This window comes from Aythya ferina (genome assembly GCF_964211825.1).
Source record: "Aythya ferina genome assembly, chromosome: 11".
Classification (NCBI taxonomy): domain Eukaryota; kingdom Metazoa; phylum Chordata; class Aves; order Anseriformes; family Anatidae; genus Aythya; species Aythya ferina.
Window position 1 is genome coordinate 3,926,009 of NC_140307.1, and position 22,986 is coordinate 3,948,994.

Consider the following 22,986-nt stretch of genomic DNA (forward strand, 5'->3'; position numbering starts at 1 on the left):
TATATGAAACATCCTTCTCAGCATACATCCAGCTCTCAAGATTTTGGAGGTTAAGTCACAGCCTTGTCAATACACATCTGTCTTCACCCCTGTGAATGGCTATTGGCAAATGTTTGAGAGACAGGCCCCAAGCACCTTAAAAACCCCTTTAAGTTCAGTTTCACTGAACAGATCTAAAAGACAGACTCTTAAAAGTATTTTTAAGAGCATCTGTTATGAAGTTTCTGAAGGGAACTTCATATACATCACATATGTCTTGAACCAGGCAATCAATAAAGTCAGATCTTTAGTATCAGTCATCAGCAGAAGAATTTAGTGCTGACATGAGTTACAAATCAACTTCTGAAATTCCTTTACTTAGGAAGTTAGCCTGGTATTAGGCACAACTTGATCATTCAGCTCCAGATTAATTTCTTGGAATACGTTGACTCTCACTAATAAACAATTTTTCCAGTAACAGACACTCCAACAGAACAGACTTTTTCAAAATCCCATATTCTTCCCCTCACAAAGTAAAGGCAGGCTAACGTACACATTGTGCAAGAAGAACCCACCTCATGCTAACCTTAAGGTCTGCTGCTCTGAGCATGACTGTGGCCAGCCATGGCATGGAAAAAACCTTGTAACAAATTCCACAGAAGCTGTATTGTCATAGATGCAGCACGCTGAGGGAAGAAGGGAGGGGAATGATAACTTTAAAAAGTTACAGTAACTTAAATATTTATGTGCTTTTTTTTCTCCTTATGCAAAAATCAAGTTGAACAATCCTAACAATTAATTTTGGATTTGATTTAAAACAAGCACAAAAGCAAATAAAAAAAAAAAACACAACATCTTAAGATAGATCCAAACATGCTATCATAATACTCCTTGGTGACTACATTCATTTTCCACAGCACTGGAGACAACTGTACAGAAAGCCAGCCAGCCTAGCAATGAAGCCTCATATCACCTCACTTAGGAAAAATATCAGATGCTACAAAGAATTTGGGGGATGGGAAAGGATGTACTGGAGCTATCATTGGAATAACAATGATCTGTAGAGCTTTGGGGTCTACGTAGATAATGCATGAAATTCAAAGAACTACGAATACTAGTTTTGGTAGTTTTTAATCTATTTCCAAATGCATTTATATACATAATACCTTCAAACACTCAGTGCAAGACTACAACACAGAGTTACACACCTACAGAATTAAATTCTTAGTAGTCTGCTTTTTCTACATCTCAGATTCAACTCCGCTGGAGTAAAACTGACCAAAGCCAACCAGAAAACCTCCAGTCCGCCTCCTCTGTTATGTAGTCAATAACCTCACACAAAGCAAATGCCACAAATGGAATAAACGCTGAATTCAAATGTAACCTTGACCACTTTCAAAGCTTTTTTCCTGCTCTATATAGCTGTGTCACAGTGAGTCTTCCCCATAAAACTTGATTCCAAGCTTTTAAACAATCAAAACACAAAAACCCAAATCATTTTATTTGACCTTCATTATTTAGGTCTGTGTGCCAGGTCTAATCAGTTATCACAAGCACATTCTACTTTTTAAGAGACTGTAGAAACACATTTTCCAAACTAAAAGGAACAGAATGCATTGTTTTGATGGTACAGCCTGAAGCCGTTTATCTGAGTTTTATCAAACTATACTCTATCACTGATCAAAGCAGCAATGACAACTTAATGTTCTGTAAAGTTATATACTGCTGCATAAAACTTCCCACTTTTGTCTTGTGGCCTCCGGCTCAGCATGTCATTGGGAGCATATTCAAAGGTCAAGAGACTTCCAGAAGTCCTCTGTTCTTAAGTGGCAGCTCCAGCAACAGTAACAGTAGAGAGTAGAGCAAGGTAGATTAATTCCATCAGGCTTCTCTGCTCATGTACCCTAGACATTCATGTTGTCATTTCTTCCGTCAGATATTTGTCAGACTACTTAGTACATCACTGAATGAACTACTTGAGCATAGGAGTAGCATTTCCATATTGACCTATTATGGATTTCATTACCACCTAAAGACACCTCACTCTTTTATTAAAAATCAGGATTTCATATTAAATTCTTTTCCATTTAATATTTTGTATATGCTGCGTGACTGACAGACTGTTTTTAAAGTTTAGAGGTTACATGGATGTGACATTGTTAACCTGCATTTTAACAATTTACTGAGAAGTCTGGGTTTACTAAAATAACACAATGTGATTCTGTTTAATGAAACGTGTTTAAATGAATTCTACTTGAGACTTATTTAATAAAAAGGCCTAAGAACATGCAACATAACTACCGTATTGCTACAGTTATTTATAAGATCTGACATCTTCATAAAGTTTTAAACTTTAAATCAGTGCTTGTCACGATTACTTAAAGCACACTCAACATCTTCAAAATCCCAGCCCACCCCCAACAGACAGGAGGAAAACCCCTGGAGAAACAGGGCTTACAGTGACTTGAGAAACCAACGACTGCTGAACAGAAGGCGAGCCAGGATTCAAGAGGGAGAACCAAATCTCCCAACAACAGAGGATCCTGCTAAATCTGCTCCCATACTCCCAGGAATGCACGCACGGTCCAAGTACCTCCACATTACAAGCAGCATTCAGACTCCTTTGTCTTGGCACAATTTCTTCAGCTACTACCTAAAAGCCCTTAAGGGGGCTTTTAGGGGGGAAAGCCCATGGCCCAAAGCTTAGAAAACATACGTGTTCCTGCAAAGATCTTGATTTTCACAAGTGGAGTGCTGCAAAGCCAGAAGCACAACAGGCTTGAGAGCCCTCCTGTAATAATTACGTTGGCTCTCCTCTCCTCCGTCCTGATTTCACCTTCACCTCACCACGTTTCTTACTAACTGCTTTTCAGAGATGGAAAGGAACGGTTTGGCAGAGGGGAAGTATGGGAACGGTGGGGCCAGATTCTGCAAGTGTGATGCACGATACCTTGCAAAATGACCTCAAGTGAAATAGTAAGGAACAAATGGCAACCAATGGACTTTTCTAGGTCTATGAAAACATACACAAACACACACAGGAGATTTTGATGCGTCACTGGAAATCAAAATGGAAGATAAACTGGACACCATCAAGTCACAGGAAGTCTTGCACTAATATATTCTTATCTTTTAAAGACATTTGCTCTACCAGGAATAAAATAAAAAATGTTAATGATTAGAAATCAAATGGTGTCATTTTGAGAGACGTCTCTTTCCAGAGATGTGATGAGACCAAAATTCTAATTAAGACTTGTGACCATTACGAATTATCAGACCTAGCGGGAACCCTTACAGGTCAATCATCCTCTGCCAGTATCAGAGAAAGAATTTAAATGTAATTAACATGGTCTGAAATTGTGAGATACTGCACTCCTCTCTCAGACACTCACAAATCTATATACAAGCTCAGCAACTGCATAAGCACATTGTTCATCTATTAAATAGTCAAACTCAACCAGACGCAGATATTCCAGATATAAGGATCATCAAAAAAATGATGTGACCTAAGAAAAAAGTGTGACTGAACACGAATAATCTTGCTAAAACATGCAAAAAAAAAAAAAAAAGTTGAGATCAGTAAAGAGTTGTACATTTTGAGCAATTTTTACATATTGTAAAACTAATATTAGAAAACCCTGATGCTTGATAGAACCTTGGTCTCTACGCTTTTACCTCAATAGGATTTAAACCTTCAAGTTATTGACATGAGACCATGACACCAATTTCAATTTGTCCCTGATCATTTTTCATTTTTCCAGACATGCAATGACCACAGCTGTTTTAAAGACCTATGTTTCATAAAGCTGCAGGTATTTGGAAATGAACTGAGCCACATCAAAATTTCTTTTTTTTTCTTATTACTAAATACAACATGGCCATTAAAATAGCTTCATTTCCAGACGCTTTTTCCAGTATTTTAGCTCAATGACAATAGCAAACGTTAAGTTAAATTTGCTAGCCCAGTAGCACTCATACACAAAGCAATATTTGAATACACGATTTAAATGTTACAGTGATGGCTTCTTCCAACTGTTTCCTATTAGTTTCCTGATTAATGAATTACAACACATACACACTTAGCACATGCATTTTTTACAACCTGCTGTGCAACACCATAATAAGCAATACCACAGGCCATTGTTGAAGGAGATGTTTTGGTTATTTTTTTGTTGTTTCTTAACGTCATTTCTGATGCAGTTACAGGAAATATTTCAGTTCCAGTACACCCAATACAAGCCTATCTAGAAGAAGAGTTGGAACAACAGAAAAAAATCTATATTAGAATGACATTTAAAATTGAAAATATAGCTGTAGAAGTTTTCTGACCATGTTTATACTAGTGTTTTTGCTATCAGCATCCAGCAACATTACAAACCTTTCATAGTGTACTAAAAAATGTTGTGTAATACTAACAAAGAGGCTTTCAAAAGACCCTCAATGAAGGGAAGTGGCACGGAAGTATCAAAAAAAAAATACCTAAGAAAGGGCAAGCAGACAAATAGAGAATAGTGAACAGGTCTGTATGTACAGATGACTCATTCTGACACTACACAGGTTAGGGTATACAGAAAAACTTCAGTTCATAAAAATTTCCAAGAATTTAATGGATTTTTTTTTCATCTGTCTTCACTTCCCTCCCCATAAATTTAAAGCACTCAGAAGTACTAGTAGTCCTCCTGAGAATTTAAACCAAACCAAATGTTTGAGCAATGCAGACTCTGTTACAAAATCTCACACCACCAACATCCTTTAATTAAATAGGCACCACTGTGTTTGGACATGCATGAAAGCTAATCTGTTAAGGAACACCACTGGTACAATACCCTACCCTGTGCTTTGGTCACCTCTATTTAGGTCACCAAGCCCAACAACAGCCAGTAACCATCCATGTGGCCATTTTGTTCTCAGCTCTTCAGAGATAACTTTCTTCTATCATTTCCTAGCGGAATTTTTTTATTATTCAAAAAATATCTTCCTTATAGGTTGTCAAGACAGGACTGTATGGTAGCCAGCAAAATCAAAATGTGTCCAAGTCTTTTCCTCCTAGAAATCCCAAGTATGTCTTAAAGATACTTTCAGGTATTTTTGTTGCACTTCTACATTATTACAGCATAATTACTGAAGCCTTACTAATTCTCATGTTAAAAGTACACTAACAGGCAAGTGTTGCTAAGTTCTACATTAATTTAGTTAAGGAAAATGTTTTTCTTGTTGAATATAACAGCTAGTGTTAATTTCAGTCGGTAAACTGACTCTGGTAAAGTTTATGGTCTGTGTAACAAACCATTGCTGGATTTAGTTTATCGTATAAAACAGTTTGTGCTAAGAAAAAAAATTTTGTTTTAAATAAAAAATTAAGACATCATGTGCTTCAGAACAAACAATATATTATGATAAGAACTGAGAGAGATTTTTATTTAAGAGTCCATGCTCCTTTAAATAGTCACAGACTTACAAAGTGCAAAGCTCATGTAACCTAATCTATGTTTTCCTCAAATCCCCACAAGTCCATTTACTTAAAAACACCACACTCCTGGATTGGTGCCTGGCGTACCAAACCTGTCCCGTCGTGCATATTTTTATACATGTTACTAAATTAGGAAAGCAGAGTGGACTAAGGTTATGCCAGCTCTGAATAAAAGAACAGGGTCTGCATCAGTTTGTGCCTTAGCTTTTAAAGTCCCAATCATTATAAAAAAAATGTGCTTTAATATGTATCAAAGCAACGTATCCTAATCAGAGACAGTAATAAAAGCAGAAGGGAAATATAGGAAAAAAAACAAAACAACAAAACAAAACACCAAACCCACAGATGTATTCTTTCTTCCACCCCCTCATTTTGAAGACTCTAAAACAAAATATGGAAAACAAGTTTAATAAGTGAGTTAGACTACATATTTCCATGTCAGGTCCAGAAAAAGAATAGCATTACTGGCGTGCTGCAGCCCTGATCAGTGGAAATCTACTGTGAAAAGGGAGGTAGGGAAAGGCATGTAAACATAACTTCTTAATTAAGATTTACTGAAATACCCTATATTGAGCTCTATTCAGAATTACTAAGCTGAGTGTTCAAGAAGTCTTTACCAGTGAAATACTGGTATGAATAGTAAATACAGATATTGTACTTTACGGTGACTTGGAAAAAAAAAAAAAAAAAAAAAACAAATATGCAGTTCTCACATCTCAAAGCTTCTGGTGCCCCCAGCTAGTGAAGCATATTGCTAGGTCTGCTTTACTTCGCAATTATCAACTAACATAACGCTCCTAGGGTTACTTTATAAACAGGCAGAGCAGTTTATACAATCAACAATTATAGTTTGATTTATAATTTTAATAGTGACTGAAGCCTTCCTATCATTACCCCTGAAGTTACCTATCCAAGAGAAAATGGCATTGTATTTAAGTAATATTTTTCCAAGTTCATCTTCACAAACTCTTCCAGCCTTCTGGAAACACACGCTGTTTCAGTTACAACAACTCACTGATCTTACCACTATATTTCCTACTAACTTAGAGGGTTATTAGTTATGGAGAGATAATTACTCATTTCCTAATAACGGGTAGGAAGACTCAGTCCTCCCCAGTATTAAATACGACCAACCTCAAAAAGGTGTGGTCTTCACAAATGGAATGGGAACACCCAAGTTCTATTTCTGGCTAACACTGACTCCTGCTGTGGCCTGGAGCAAATCACTTCTGTTAAAAACACTTTTTTCCATCTGTAAAATGAGGATAACACTCCCTTATCAGCTTCACAGGATCTTTCTCAAATGCTTTGAAGTTTTATAAGTCTACAAATGTATTTTAATGAGGCTTAAACTGACTTTATTTCTAAAACAATTTGCCTTAAAGAAAAAGGATTTGAATAGAAATGCAGATTATATATATCACTAACCTCCCCTAAATATTTTTGCAGTCTGTACTTCAAAAATAGCAAAGGCATACAAATAATTTTTCCATCAAATTGAACCTAAACGAAGCAAAATGGCAACAAGTGGATGCAATATGCAGAAATCTCAGGAGAACACAGAAATGTCAGCTTGAAATGGAAGCAACGTGTTTCCTTATACGGGGAAGAAAGAGCATCTGCTAAACCTGGGCTTGAGTCCTGCAGAGACCTGCACCTCCCTGCAGCCACCACAGCGAGTGCTCCCTTGTCACCCGCACTTTCACTTTGCAGATCAAAGAAATATCATCACACAGATTATGTAAAAATTGTTATTATTTGACTGCATTTTTTTGCCTGATCAATGCACTCAGCTCGCAGCATTTAAGAGTTGTTCCCTGACAAACACAAATGGAAACTTGGTCTAGCCCATATAAAGACAACTGCTGATACGTGTATTTTTTTCCATCTTAACGGGAATTTTGCCAAAAGATGTGCTGGGATCATAAACCATACCCTATTCTTTGTTTAATTACTTAGCTTTTGCTCTTGACTTGGCAAAACATTAAGCTTTTCATTTTAGTAAATCTATAATTAACTCCAACATGTGCTGAGTAAACATAACCTCATTTTTAATTAAATCTTAGAACAAGATGCTACGACTTGCCATTTCTAAGGAGAAGTGTTTGTCAAGCAATGTGCAATCAAAAGCCTAATCCTTGTCAAACACAAAACTTAAGTCCAACCGCATATAACCCACCTTCTTTTCAGTTATCTGTTGTTCAAACATGCATTCACCATCTACAGGACCAAAACGTAAACCTGAAGAACCATCAATTCACATCAAAAGTTTCTGAGGCTAAAGTAAAGCCAAGTGTGAATGGAAACACACCAAAGCTGAGATAAATGTAGCTTTGGGACTCCTCACTAATCTTTGTTCCAGTACAGCTTATTGGATTTTTTTTTTTTTTTTTTGCAAATGATACAGTACTTCTTACAGAAAAAGGCAAAATAAATATAATTTCTCAAGCATGAAAGGAATTGAACATGTAATATATACTATATATACACACTTTATAAATGTCAGGAAAAAAGGGAGCTAAGTAGTCGTTTCTAAGTCAGAAGGTTCAGAAATTTACTTCAGACAACACATTGTAATAGGAATAACTACAATTATAAATTAAACATCAACTCTCTGAATACAAAGAAAGCTTTAAAAGTTAAGCTATAACAAAAGTTAAGCTATTGTTATAATAAGAAATGACATCAATCCTGATTTATGCTACAACTAAGGTTTTTCAAAAAGGATTTCTGGCATTACATATTTCCAAATAGTCCTCAAGAATTTAGATGAGTAATGTGCTATAGTTACACAGTAGAAAGCTTCACCAAAGTTTACTTGATGTTCAATAATTAGAGATTCAAGCATCATATGAAAGAACCAATAAATTGAGACAGATGCTATTAAACTTACAGTTTACAGAGCAAAAAAATGCTCTGTGTTTTAATGAAAAAAGCACTCGGGAGAATTTCCATTTCAACACGCTTATTCTGGACCTTTTTTGCTATTGCTTTTCAACAAGTTCAGCTCCATCATCTTTCAAAGTTCTCACACCACTGTGTAGATGTGTGAGGAAAGCCACATGGTTTCGGTGGTTGTATGCAATTCAACAAGGTGCTCGCTCTGAGACCAAAGTACATGATGTTATCGACCAGTGACACTGATTTGGTAGTGTTTGCTGAGCACAAAGGTAGGATTATTATTTACACTACAGGAGTGCTACAGTATAGAAGGTGCTTTCTCATCTCCAAGCAACAGGGTTTCCATGCTTCATCACACCCTTCTCTCTCCCATCAGTCTCAAGCGGTCTGACTTCTTTAGGAAACCAAGGCCAATGCATTCATGCTGCCTGCATGTATTTTTGTCGTTCTCCCCCACATCCTCTCTCAAAATAGGTTCTCAAAACTAGTTGGACAGACATGACCAAACCTGAGAAAGAACAGAGGTCTTCAAATTACTCAATTCCAAGAAGCTGTAAGAAAACAGGTATATAAAGACTAAAACCTTCGTGCCCATCACATTGAAAGTAACCTGCAGGACAGACTCACCCTTTATTAGAGTCTAAAGGATGCCTGTGATGACTGTTTGAAATGTTTTAAAATTAAAGCTATGCTGAATTTTCTATAAGGAAACAAATACTAACAACGAATGTTAACAGCACAACTGTGGCACAAAAACATCTAAACCTGGTAATAAATCACCACATGCTATTAGCTTCATTGCTTTTCCTTTCTTACTCACAACTAATGACAAACTAACGACAACAGAAACTATTCTTCAAAATATCAAGTGCAATAGCAATGTGCCCTAAGTGTCTGAGCACCATTTACCATCCAACTGCTCCACAGATGTATTGAAGAGATTTAGTTGTATCCTTAATCAGCTGCTACAAAGAGGGGGCACCATCTTTATAAATATCCATGTAGTTTTAACAAAAACTGAGAGTACTTGGAATACCAGGCACTGGGAAAGGAGAGATGAGAGGAATGATAGGTCAACAACTCCCAAGTAAGCTTTTTATGGGATGACATCACTGTGCTGCAGGTTGGTCTATCCGGTTACCCAAGGTGAACAGTGATCAGCCTTTCTTAACTGGATCCTCTGCTGTGATAAAGGGTTCACTGCCACTTGTGTGATATCTGTGCAGTCTGAGATAAAATAATGGTCACAGGTTTTGAAAAGTTACTTCCACAAGTAACCTTCAGGTAAAGGCAGTAGTCATTTCTTTAATGCAGCTTTTTTTTTTTTTTTTTTAATTCTGCTCCATTTGCAGAAATTAAATTTAATCTTCAGTGGTAACTTACTGTTTTTACGAATCACTAAAAGGAAGGAAGGGCTGTTTTTCCCTAATCTTTATTGCAATGCTGTATCTACTGTAAAGAACACAGTTAGCAACAACCCAGTGAAATCACACCTCATCTGGCTTTGTTTTATTAGCTTTGCTAGTTTTCCTGACAGAATGCTATTTAACACTCTGTTATGAAGATTAATGCTACCAATATAATTGAGAACAATTCATCAAAACTTACTATTTGGTTCTATTTTTCTATTGCTGAATATCAGTGGCATTTTCAAACTTGAGTATACATTTTATAAAGTCATCTTTAAAACCCTCACAATCTGTTTAAATAAAACTAAGAAAACATGCACAAAAGCCCTTTTCAGGAAATGTTATGTTTAGGAAACGCTCAATGCAGTAGATTAGCTGGACAAACTCTCCCGTGTAAGTGAAAGATTAATCTTGCTTGGACTGGTAACACGTAAGCTGTATGACATCCAGCCACATTGACAGTGACAGCACCTGAACAGACAGGAGTAGTTATGATAGAAGTGATGGCAAATGTATACATCAGTGGTACTCTACCAGCAAAATAAAGACCAGACATCCCTGGATTCTCCGATTTAAAAGTAGCTACAGGAGTATTATTTCTAAATATGCAAAATTTTCACGGACTCAAAACAAAATGCGCTTAGTGATGATGCTCAATACCAAATTTCGTGTAAACTTCAGGGGATATTTAATGCAGCTTTTCTATGCAGTCGATACCAGTTCCTAATCAAATGTGGTAGACTTGAAATCAACTCTTTAGTAATGTAAATTATCCTTTTGAAAGTAGTCTTTTTTGGAACCTTTTTAAGCTAATGTGTGAAGTTTTGCAGCAAATGTGTCACTTTTTCTTTGAACAAGTCTTTCTTTCATGGTACAGCACCATAAGGTAAATTATCTTTGAGGAACATAAAGCACACTCAAGTCACTCCTTTCTTTTGAATGTAGGACATCTTAAAATTGATAGAAATTTTACTGGCCTTGGGTCATAACGTTTAACAGGTTTATCTAATTTCATTCCAGAGCATTTAAATAGCCTTTTTTCCTTAATCACAATCATTCTTTGACTCATTCTACAAAGCTTATTATGCCTAGAGAAGTAGAAGGAAAGGACAGCTAGATTTCTGCAACCACAACTTCAAGGAACCACTACAGAATATTTCTTGAGAATAAGCCATGTGAACGTACAAGCACATGAAAGTCACATTGAAGAACTTTGTTAAAATTCGAGCCAGAAGCTAGTCCTGTTAGACTAAGTTAAACATTTTTTTGCTTTATTTTTTGAAATAATGACCTTATATTTTGTCATCTCTACAGATCAGAAAACTCAAATATCCCAGAGCAAGATTAAAAATAAAAACAATGAAAAAAAATTTAAAAATCGTTGTCATCTTATCTGGAAAGATAGATGGGAGATGGAAGAAGATGAATCTGTTACTTCTGCTTATCAAAGTATTTAGAAGGCAAAAAAATAATTCAAAATCTGCCTATGGCCAACTCTTTCTGACTTTGTGTCACATTTACTTTGAATAAATTTTGCCTTTTTATTATAAACTAGAAAGACCAACATTTGTTATCTACTGTCACAGTGAGGTGGAACTGCCATAGGCAAAGCTACTGGACACATGTCTTTGCAAAAAAAGTATGAGGCTCCTTGGCTAAAAAGACAGAAGAAAGGCTGGAATACTTCACGTTCTCTAAAACCAGAAGAAACCTCATTTTATCATAATGACATTTGTCATTAGCATTTTATGTTTTCTTGAAGAAATTCAATGTTTTCTTGTTACAACGGCAAACACTGTTATACAAATACTTTTTTTCCCCCCTGCAGAAACATTTTTCAGGACTTTTCTTTACCTCAAGTCCATACAGCATCTTATTTTTTAAGTATAAAACGCACCTGGCACAATGAAGTACAACAGCAATCCCTGCCTCCTCTTTAAATCCAAGTTGTACCATGCTTCAGCTCTAAGACCTGAATAAACCTAGAGCAGATCACTGTGCAAATTAAGTTCAAATGGATTTTGTCATTGCTCTAATCCCTCACACATTTGTACTTACCTGCAGGTAAATATTTCAGCTGGTTGTTAGCCAAGCGAAGATGACGTAAAGATCTCAGGCGACCAATCTCTGGACACACAATTTCGAGGGCATTATCACTTAGGTCCAGAAACTGCAGTTTAACGAGGGAGCCAATGGCTTGTGAGAGAACAGATTAAAACGTGAATGTGACCCAACAGTAATGTTAACATCTTAATAGGACTACGAGGGGATAAAAAGCCACAGCACCTAACACCTAAGTCTGAGCAGATTTTGATGCATTAAAGCCAGTCTGACAACTGAATGACATAGTTGGTGGAAATGCTCACCTATCTAACAGTAGTGATGGCAATGAGATGGGGAGAAAGAAAGAAAAGGATGTACACAGAATATTTCCAATTCTAGATTTTCCTCAGATGATTCTGCTCTGAAATATTTTTCCATTCCTTGGCTTTGAGTCTACCCAATATAGAAATTCAGACAGAGCTGAAAGTACTTTCCTGAGGATAGACACAGAACTCTACTGTTAGTGCAAGGAAGGAAAACCAGTACAAATCCTCAGTACTTCAGGTTTCAAAACCTAAAGCAGCAGATTATTCTGGATGGTAACCAGCTCAAAGCAGAAGATGCTCTGGATTTTAATTTCTGTAGATAAGTGCCATTAGCCTTTTCAGTTTCTTCAATTAGAACTGAAGCAAATAGCCTTTAAATGCTTTTGATAATTCATTAAAAGAATGTAATAAAATGTAAACAAGGATATTATCAAGTAAGAGCTACACTGGTATGCTTTGTACAAAAAATCTTTAATGTTTTATGGGAAAATAAAGGAAAAATAGGCCTCATCAAAGAAGAAAAATGAATATTTCATGATTCCTGCCACTTACTGTGTGAGCTGGTAGATTACTTACCTTCAGGTACAACAACTATGTTATTTGAATGAAGGTACCTGGGGGGAGGAGAAAAAAGCAGAGGATACCACCTGTTACCCTCAAGGACTTCTGCTACATAATCAGTTTTTAAAATATCCAATTTCAAACTTAAAGAGCACCCTCGAAACCTCTCTATAACCACAAAAGCTGTGGAAACTGTATAAATACTTGGCAGTTGCCAGTTGAAGTTTCACTTAGACTACTAAATGATTAACATAAAAATAAAGCAATAACAATTATTTAAAATAAAACATTCACGGTTAGAATAATGGGCTTAAGTTTTGAGAGTCATAAGAAAACAAGAAAAATAAAGCACAAAGAATAACCAAAATGGACCATACCATGAATCACCAGGTTATCCCACACCAAAAACAGGTTAAAACAACAAAAAAAACTCAAACCCACACAAGAAATACCAATTACACACATTGCTCCCTGTACATGAAAAAAATCTTGCACCATGATTGATTGCCTGAAGAAACACACATAATCAATTCACCTCAATTGGTTATTTCAAATCTAGATGACAATTTTCCAGATAAAAGCCTAATATTACCATTGTCACTTAGGTAGCTACTGAGGGTGACCAGATCTCTCATTAAGAATATTCAGCACCCTCTGCTGGAACTCTTCCAGCACTACTAGTAATTTTAAAACTATTTTATGTGATTTTATATATTTTAGTTTTCATATCTAAAATCATCATTGCTGCAAACAAATGAATGGGTCCTGTAGAAAAGAACAGCAACAATTTTCAAGTATTGAAATATTTTTGAAGAAATACTGAATATTCAGTGCTGAGTTGCTTAAGGCACACAAAGTGGTTTGTTTGCACAGCACATTTTTTTCCATTCTATTCAAACAGCATTTCCAAGAGCAGGAGCTTGTCTTTTCAGTGAGGTAGAGGCAGAACAAGGAAAAAGAAGTACGAACACCTAAACTGCATGTTACACCTGAGCCTTCTTTTTCTTTAAAAATTGCAGACATTCAAAGTTTCCTAGAAATGTAGGAAACACGGGGACAGCTGATATGTTTGTTCAGAGAAATCCTTACGTATAACCTCAGGATGAGAATTCTCCTACTCATTTCAGCTGCAGGTCCTGAAAATACTTGTGACTACTTCACTCAGGCAAGTTAAAAGACGTATATGATGAGGATTTACAAGTAACCCAGAGTGACAGACACAATACACATAGAAACAAACAGTAGTGAAGTTCTTAAGCTGACTGATGTGAAATTGACACGTACTGTTAGAGCTATGCAAATCATGGGCTCACTACAGTTCTCTGTAGGCCACTATAATGCATGGGATAACGGTCGTACACCTAAGCTTGCTGAACCCCAAATTATTAGGTCAGACTCCTACAGTTCAGTGTTTGTAAGAGATTATTTTAAGCCGTAATTTACACAGGCTTTGGCTAAAGGCTTCATCAGATAACATGGAGATTTCCTGATGCCCTGTGGCAAATCATTAAACACTAATCATATCAAGTACAAAAATATTTATTTTACTGCTTCAGAGCATAAACATACTCATAAGGCTCAGGCATGATGAGACAAGACTGTTTCTTAAGCAAGTTGGAGACTGCAGTGACCTACAAAACTGCTCAATTATGGTCGTGTGTACCAGAAAGGTGTGGTTTCAAGGGCCAAATTATGATGACAAGATCAGACACCTGAATGCATCAGCCTACTCAGATATACACCTCCACCTCTTTGGAGCTTTCCCTTAAATAAACAGAATCAATGGTCCCTCAATTACTAACTCAAAGCAAACCAAATGAGTTATAAGGGGGTGTCCCTTTTAACCTCCCAAAGCTATTATGCAAAGAAATCAGAGCCTAACAAGAAAAAAAAGTGGGAGGGAACAAATCATTGGCTCAGGACTTACAACTTCAAATTAATTGCCAAAATAAAACAGTTCATATGACATCCATTCTTTGGACAGGATTGGATAAACTATTCTGCCTACAGCCATCATTAAGTAGTTACTACCCCCGCTTGCTCATTTATTCTCCTATTTGACAAAGTCTGACTAGGTTCCAATATACGAAGAGTCTACAATCAGCAAATCAAGAATGATAATATCCATAGTAGCTGGAAATCAGCAATGAGGGGTGTGCTGGAGGCAGTAACTTGTTGCTCTGTCGCTGTCGCAAGCACACGGCCATTGCTTTTGGAGGTTCAGTGCTTTGTCAGGGTGACAACAGTCTGCACGGGAGCTGTGGGTAAGCTTTTTTCTTCCCTTAATAGCTTAGACATTTGCATAACAAATCCTGTTATACAGTAAACTAGAAATTATCAAAAAAATACATGACTGAATAGATCTGGATGTACCCATTAAAAAAAAAAAAAGAAAGAAAACCAACACAAAATGACCCTTTCTTTCCCTCCAAGAAAATCCTTCACACTTAAGAGACAGGTTATGTACAAGCAATACATTATGAAATTATGTTAAGATAAGATGGATCAGCATAATAAAAATATATTAGAAGTCCTACACAAACTCACAATTCCACGAGGTTTGGAAGCTTCTGTGCAAGGTTTTCTGGCTGAAAAAGAGTTAGAGATTTTTTAGGTTTTAAAACAAAGAACAGACATATTGAGTACCCAACTCATTTTAATAACGACTCTAAAACATGTTAGCAGCTAGTCAGAGGAAAGCTGCGACGAGGAGTTGGCATACAATACCCTATCTCCACACCCCCACATACTCTCCATCAGTGCAATCTGGGATATATCAAGGGCGAGCGATTCATTCCTGAAACTGAACTACAGCCTGGAGGTGAAATTCACATGCCCTCAAGCAAATGGTAGGCAGGCTTCTGGGGCTGAAAAGATGGAACATAAAACCTCACTTTTGAAAATATATTAAAATGAATTAGTTGAGGCTGAGAGACTGATAAAAAGCTGTAAAGCTTTACAAACTAAGCGGAACAGGAACTATACAAGATATCTAACCGTAATGTATTTTGTTTTGTAAGGCTGACAAACTTGTGTAGCTTAATCAATAACCACCAAACCAGAAGTGCTGAATCCAATGAAACAGATTTCCATATTGACATGTTAAAATGCATATCGTTTTCTAACTGCTGATGCCTAGCTGCAGTTCTGCTCCCTGATGGCTCTAATAACCAGGAACATCTACCACAAAATGGGCTTGCCAAGTTCCAAATGTCATGTTGGTAATGGCACTTAACGATACCCAAGGTTAAGACAGTTTCATTGCTTAAAAAAATGCACATCAAACAGATTTTATCTGAACAAGACCACTTTTTACATTATCCATATACGCACAAACTTTAAGAGGCTTGATCACATGGTCAGCTTCCTTTTAGAGAGACCCAGCAACTTGCACTGTCATGTAAATTTAATCTGTATTATTACCTAAAATACTTAACATTGTATTTATAAATTTATTATGAAGAAATGCCAGCCTGAAAAACTAATGACATGATATTCTTACATAACCGAAATGACACATCCTTGATCTAAGGACAAAAAATGATTTATTTTTAACTGAGGAGCCACAAATGTTGGCTCCATAATATCAGTTGGTATCAAGACTCAAGAAACAGGCTACAACTAATCAGCTGTTGCCACCTACTGGCACGTTGGCTGCAGTACACATCGTCAGCACAACTTGGTACAGCTTAATCTGAGCAAAACATAAAAGGCTGCAACATGCTTCAGCACAAAAATGAATCAAAACTTGAACTTAAAAATGAAGGAATATGAAAAAACGCTCTTTCATTCTAAGCCCTTTATTAGAATAAGACCACTAATCTGAAATACAAACTATTTTCACCTGGTACATGAACTTTATAGTTTTATTTTTAACTGCTTCATTCTCTAAGACAGAGAAACTCAAGAGAAACAATTTGACAGTTTGGGAAATCTATCACAGAAATTCTGCTCATCTTCTAGAGTACGGCAAAACCAACTGCTCTAAGTCAAATCATTCAATACGACACCCCACAACAACATTAAGATGAAAACGAACTATTCACGATCTGTCCGTCTACTGAGGAGTAAAAGTCAGCGACATGCAGACTGCCGTCTGTCGGTGACACAACAACAAATAACGATGATAAATGAATAATCACTTCTGCCACCACTTTAGGGAAGCTTGCCTCACCCTCGCAGGATATTTTTCAGCAAGTGAACCTGCTGATTCACCTCAACAGGACAGCATTGCGCTTTTTGAGTCAGTAAATTAAGACCAACTGTTGTTTGATACAGCTACATCATGCTTCTGACAGGGCCACGAAGGCAAACTTATTTCCTTGTTATAGATGAGGAAATAGGATCACTGGAAGGGTAATGGTATCAGTCAAACGTTAAAAGAGGAGTAGCAATAAGACTTGACGTGGGGATGCAGGTGTGCTGTACAGCTTTCTGATCCACTACATCAGTCCTCTCATTTCCATCTTGCCAATGAAAACAAAAAGTAATTCCTAGGCAAGGTGTATGCAAATTTTGACAGCGTAACTACTCCAGACATTTTCATCCAAACCATCTTTCAAGGACTAGAGTCATTTTAGAAGAGAAAAGAGAAGCAAAGCTTCCTTTAGTCAATGTTTTTCAACTCCCAATCAGCTGTTAGAAGAACAGTGACAGAAGGAAGCACAACCTCCAAAAAATACAGCAAAGGTTTTGTTTTGATGATTGCTCATAACCTACACAGAAGTATTTATTGATAAGCTAATGCTTATCTCACACAAACTGAGAAGCACAAGGCTGGAAGAGACATTACAGCTACACTTCTGAGACAGGATCACCCTTCAAAGAAATTGGTACATTTTCTCTTTCTAAAGTCTCCAGTGAGAGGAATACTGCTTCCCTCAAAAATCTATTACAGTCTGCAGCTCTTCTGAAATGAGATTTTTTTTTCCCCTCCCTGTGTAACCAACTACTACTATACTGAACCTGCGAGTACTACCTTCCTACCAGCAACGGACATAAAATAATACAGTTTCTTCATGAAAGCACTGCTTCATAAAAAACTGATGACCTCTGTTCTCACCCTTCCTCCAATTCCATTTTTAACTCCGTCTTCTCTTTTCACAAGAGGAATTAACCTAAATCTCTCAATCTTCTCCTCATAGGCTCTGTTCTCTAAAAATCCTTAGTTGCTGCTTTCTTGGTTCTTTCCAATTTACCTAGGTTCTTCCATAAGTACGAAGCCCCAGACTACAATCCTTGCTCCAGCTCATGCTTTAACAGTGTCCAAGGACGATCTCCTGCTTTTAAGGGAGATTGTGAAACTTTCTATGCACAAAAAGATACCTGCCTTATTTTGTAACATGCTGCTGATTTGATCTATTTTGGTCCACCCCAACTTAACAATCACTGAATTTGAGCATCAGAAGCTGAAACATTTACATCAGGTTAATTTTGAAAGCATTTTTAACCATGACTGCTATATGCCCGTTATATCATTAAGCAGAGGACTTTCCCAAGAAGTGCCAAAATAATTTCCTATAGTACATGCAAGTACAAGTGGCTTTCAGGATGAAGATACGTTATAAAATCTTCAGAATCCTTTCAGCTCCTGCCATATGAAGCAAAACCTTTATTAAGGAATTCTAATGCATCATTGTCAAAGCTTTTTAAAAAAAATACTCCTTAAGGCAAGTACTGGACTTCTTCCAGGAAGCACTGAGAAACATACCGTCTTAGTGAATTTTAAGTAGTCAAGCCCTCCAAACCCTGCCCTGGTTATTAAATTAACTACCCTACCACGGAGGAGCCCAAGGAAAAAAAAAAAAGAATTACTTTGAAACTTCAGTGCACTGACAGTGCCGAGCTTTGCCTCTCTAGAATTCTGCCAGCTCAGAACAGCTCACACTACTAACTACCCCACACTGAATTCCAAGCTCACAGTGTTTGTGAGATTTGTTCAGTTCAAGGAAAAAAAAAAAAACACACTCAAAATCAAGACCACCCCAACCCTTAAATTAACTCTTTATTCTTCCCATCGATGACAGCCCACAGACATAAGGGATCACTAGCACCTTATCAGCAAGCTCTGAATTAGACCCAGGGGTTGGCATTGCCTGTAAAAATAAGACACACACCAAGATAAACGTCGTTGAACCCCATGAAGCAATGCAGCCTAGACTGCACAGTATCTAACAGTAAAAAGACCTGACCGCTGACACTGAGCAAGACTTCTCAAAGTCAAAAAAAAATACCCCCCAAAAAAGCAAGTAAGTCTTCACAGAGCTCCAAAAGGCTATAGAGGGAATGGCATAAACTTACATTTATTATACTCTACATCACCCATGCAAGTTAGAACATAACACAACCGCATGCTTGTAGTGCGCATCAGATGACATCAACAAGGATCAGACTTGCTAAAAGATCATTATCTTTTTAAATTCTCTATTTTTTTTCTCTGTTCCAAAACCAGAATTTATAAACACACAGACAGTAAACATCACAATAAAGAGGTTGTCGTACCAATGTGGTCAGGGAATTTCTTTTCATATAAAGTCTCTCCAAGTACTGCAGCCCCTCATCCTTCAGTAACTCCAAAGGAAAGTGATGGAGATTTCTGTAATTTAAGAACAAGTTCTTGTGCCTTTCCAGCTTTGCCTCAGAGATTGTTTTACATAGTTCTGATGCCATGACTAATCTTGTTCCAAGCACTGCATCTAGTGCACTGCATCTTCTGAAAACAGGCCCATTTCTAGGAGACAAGAGGAGCAAAAAAAAGACAGTATCAAGGTTTATGCCATGTGTTCTTTTGTGGAAATAGTTATTATAGCTGATAGTCTTTCAAAACACACTTGTTCCTATTAATACATAAAGTATCCAGAACGTCCACACCACCAGTTATGCCAGAAGCAAGTTTTTGACTATTTTCTGCATAAAGTCTCAGTATTCAGACCAGCACTAACAAGATCTTAAGACATACATAATCACACAATGCTTCTTTTTTCCCCGGTCATTTTCCATTAACCTTTTAGACAGTGTTGTCAAAGCTGACATCACCAAAAACGAAGGAAAAGACCTCTCTCCTAAGCACTACTGACGTTCTACATCTATTCTGTAGAGTTCTTTAAGAAGAATCCATGTATCTTAAGCGAAATGAACAATTTATCAGAGGACACACGTTTGGATCACTTAAAACAACTTCGTGCAGATTTTAAGAAGGACTGACAAAATGCTATAAAAGTTTGCTAAGCTTCTGCATATAAAACTACCAGGAATATTTATGAGTTGCATTTGACGTTGAAGACGGACAGCAAGCATGACATTTTGAAATAGCATAATGGAAATTCTACAGCAAGAAAATTTAGTAAGAGCTAGATGTGACGGCAGACTTTCAGCTGTCTTAACTAAAATTAAGAACAGAAAGAACAAGGCATCAAGCTCTAACTGACGTCAAAGCCAAAAACCAAAGTACAAATATAAGCTAAAAATTAACCTGTATCTGACACCAGACTTCATTTAGCTTCTTCTGCAGATATAGCCAAAATTCTAGTCATTCTTACATTGTGTAGATTTGGGTAAGAGCAACATTACGTCTTTTCAACTGTCTCAGGACTCAAGAAAACATCATATATCCAGACCATTTATAAATCTAAAGTTGGAGGTTTGCTACAGAGTTGTGCATACAAATTCATTTACATTAAAAAAAAAAAAAAAAAAAGAAAAGAAAAGAATTGCAACTGTTTTCCCAGTAAAGTTTTCCATTTTAGCTTATTCTTTCGCTAAGAAGAGATATCTCATAACACCTATTGGAAGTTTAAGTATAGGCTTTCTTATTGATAACCCTATCTGATTATAAGGTAGCCACTGGAAATAAAACTCAGCTGGAGACTGAGAACTGGACCATCCATGTAGACCAAACTACTTGATCAGTTCCAGTAATTCTCTTGATTCGCAGCTAAGTGGCTTTTAGCAATGACCTACGCCCTTCTGAAAGAATACAGCAATTTTTTTTCATTGTGTGACATATATACTACTAACAACTCAGATGTAATATCCTGCACTCCTCTTCGACTCCTAAACTATCCCCAACTAAGGAAACGCTAAGATCGGTTCTGTAAGCAAAGGACTACCCTTTTTCAGAATCCTTTTTAAGATTACAAAGTACTGCCCTAACTTAGGTTAATCAGTTTTCATGAGAAGAAAATCACTGTAAGAAACAGTTGCTTCTTTTTGGTATCACCTTTAGGAGACAGCACACAGGCACCGCTGGCCTGTGGCATTGAAGCGCTCTTAGTTCAGCAGGTAGAGGAAACAAACTCCACATCTGTAATCAGCTTTAAAATAACTCAAGGAGGAACATCAGAATTTTTAAATCTGTGAGCATTTAAGCACTACCTGCTGCTACAGAAGAAACAGTGAAAGAAAGCTCATCCTCCCTGATAAGTATGAAGCAATCCCAGGCACGCTGACCGTTTCTGTGGAGATCATGCCTCGCTCTCTGCTTTTTCCATTTAGAAGCATGACTTTTAGTTTTTATTTCTGTCTTTAAAAGAACAAAATATTAGGTCAGAAAGCACACAGACACCCCACAGCTTTCTGCCTTCCCCAGAGATCACATCTCCATGCTCTGAACTTGCCGAGGCTCCACGAACCCCTTGGACCGCGTTTAGCCGTGGACACACAGCTACAGCCCGTGCAAGCCCAGAGATGCCACCACCACACAGCTCTATTTTGGCTGTTACCCCAAAGGAAAACCCTCCTGGCCGCTTCCACCGGGAGCCAACCCTTTTTATTTATTTTTTTGCCTCTAAATCCCCTTCCCGCACAGGCAGCGGGGCAGAGCCCGGCGAAACAGGCGCCACCACAGGGCAGGAGCGGCCGGGCTGAGGCGGGCTGAGGCCGGGCACAGCGAGGGGCCGGGCCCCCGGCCTCGGCCCGGGGAAGGCTTCGCACCCACACCGCGGAGACAGCGCCGAGCCCGCGCTCTGCGGGGGGCGGGCAGCGGCCGGGGAGGGCAGCGGGGGGTCCCCCCGTCCCCACCGCGACGCCCCCTGCCCCGCTCCCCGGCGGCCGGCGGCCACTCACCGGCGGGCGGCGGGCAGCACCTCGGGCCCGCTCCGCTCGGGGCCGCCGCCGGCTCCGAGCACCTGAGGGCGGAGCAGGGCGGGCCGCGGCCGCGCGAGAGCGCCTCGCAACTCTCGCGAGACTTCACCCCGCCGCCCGCTCCCGCCCTGCTCTCCACTCTCAGCCAATCGCAAGGCGTGCCGCTGCGCGGCATCCAATGGAAAGTTCGGTTCTGTCAGGGCTTGGAGGTCTGGCAGCGACCAATGAGGAGCCAGATCGCCTCAGCGCTTGGCCCGCCTCCTGCTGTGGCGGGGCTGTGAGGGGCAGAGGGAGCCTAGTGGGGCAGATCGGTTCTGCTGCTGGCTGCCTGGCCGAGCTGTTTAACACGCCAATTATCCCTTCCTAACAGTTTTCAAAGGAAAAATATCACTTGCAAGCAAAAGTTGTGGCAAAACTCTGTTTCCCCCCCTAAATTTTGTTACAGCTAATGCTTTTTCTCTGCTGACAGCAGACAAAACCCTTAGACAACGTTCCTATGCCCCCCCCCTCACATTGTCCCCATTTTTGCCTCTGATAGTTGGTCCCGATGAAACTGAAGTGGGTCTATGCACTGCTCACCTGGTTTTGGTTTTAAATGCGCATGTAGAGTCACTCCCAATACTTAAGACCTATCCTTAGGAAGGTCTTTTTGTTATGTCAGTGTTCTAATGCCAGCAAATTCCTTAATGTTCAAAATATTAAACATTACTGGGTATTAAAAATTCTTAAATTCTTGTTTGCTGAAGATTAGGTCCATAAACTGTCAAAAAAAATAATCCCAGTTTCTTTCTATTTCCCACAGACTGGTTAACATAAATTTATTATTATTTTTTTTTTCTGCTAACAGCAACAAAGGAGCTACAGAGATGAGAGCAATGCTAAAATGTCCTTGGTTCTGCTCTGTCATGAAAACAAATTCAGCTCTCAGAGTGTTTCTGCAGTCATTATAAAACAATTTCCACCGGGATTCAACATAAACTACAGAATCCGTTTGCAATCACTGAAACCATTAAAGATTTTGATGATATATATAAAGTACTGGATTTGTCAATAGTCCGGGGGAGAATTTTAAAACTGACAATTTTAAATCATAGTTTGTAATGTCTCTCTCTCTCTCTTTTGTGTGTGTGTGTGTTTGTGTGTGTGTGTGTGTGTGAGACGGTTCCTTCTAGCGGTATTTTAAAATGTCTTCTCACATTTGACAAAAAAGAGTAAC

The 22,986-nt window shown here is 38.2% G+C and overlaps 1 protein-coding gene across 4 annotated transcripts in view; it reads right to left on the reverse strand.

The window, feature by feature from the left end:
- The window catches only part of LRRC28 (leucine rich repeat containing 28), a 53,409-nt gene extending 31,570 nt beyond the window's left edge, over nucleotides 1-21,839 (reverse strand). The window contains exons 1-6 of one of the 4 annotated variants that reach the window (XM_084531901.1): nucleotides 21,753-21,839; nucleotides 21,063-21,206; nucleotides 19,191-19,419; nucleotides 15,237-15,277; nucleotides 12,705-12,742; nucleotides 11,818-11,955 (exon numbers count right to left, since the gene is read on the reverse strand). In XM_084531901.1, coding sequence (XP_084388027.1) covers nucleotides 11,818-11,955; nucleotides 12,705-12,742; nucleotides 15,237-15,277; nucleotides 19,191-19,358 — 385 coding nt within the window. In that variant the 5' untranslated portion in view covers nucleotides 19,359-19,419; nucleotides 21,063-21,206; nucleotides 21,753-21,839. Of the gene's footprint in view, nucleotides 1-11,817; nucleotides 11,956-12,704; nucleotides 12,743-15,236; nucleotides 15,278-19,190; nucleotides 19,420-21,062; nucleotides 21,211-21,752 lie in introns of all 4 variants that reach the window. The other 3 variants (XM_084531900.1, XM_084531902.1, XM_084531903.1) reach the window with 3 other exon arrangements.
- Between the last annotated feature and the right edge of the window lie 1,147 nt (nucleotides 21,840-22,986).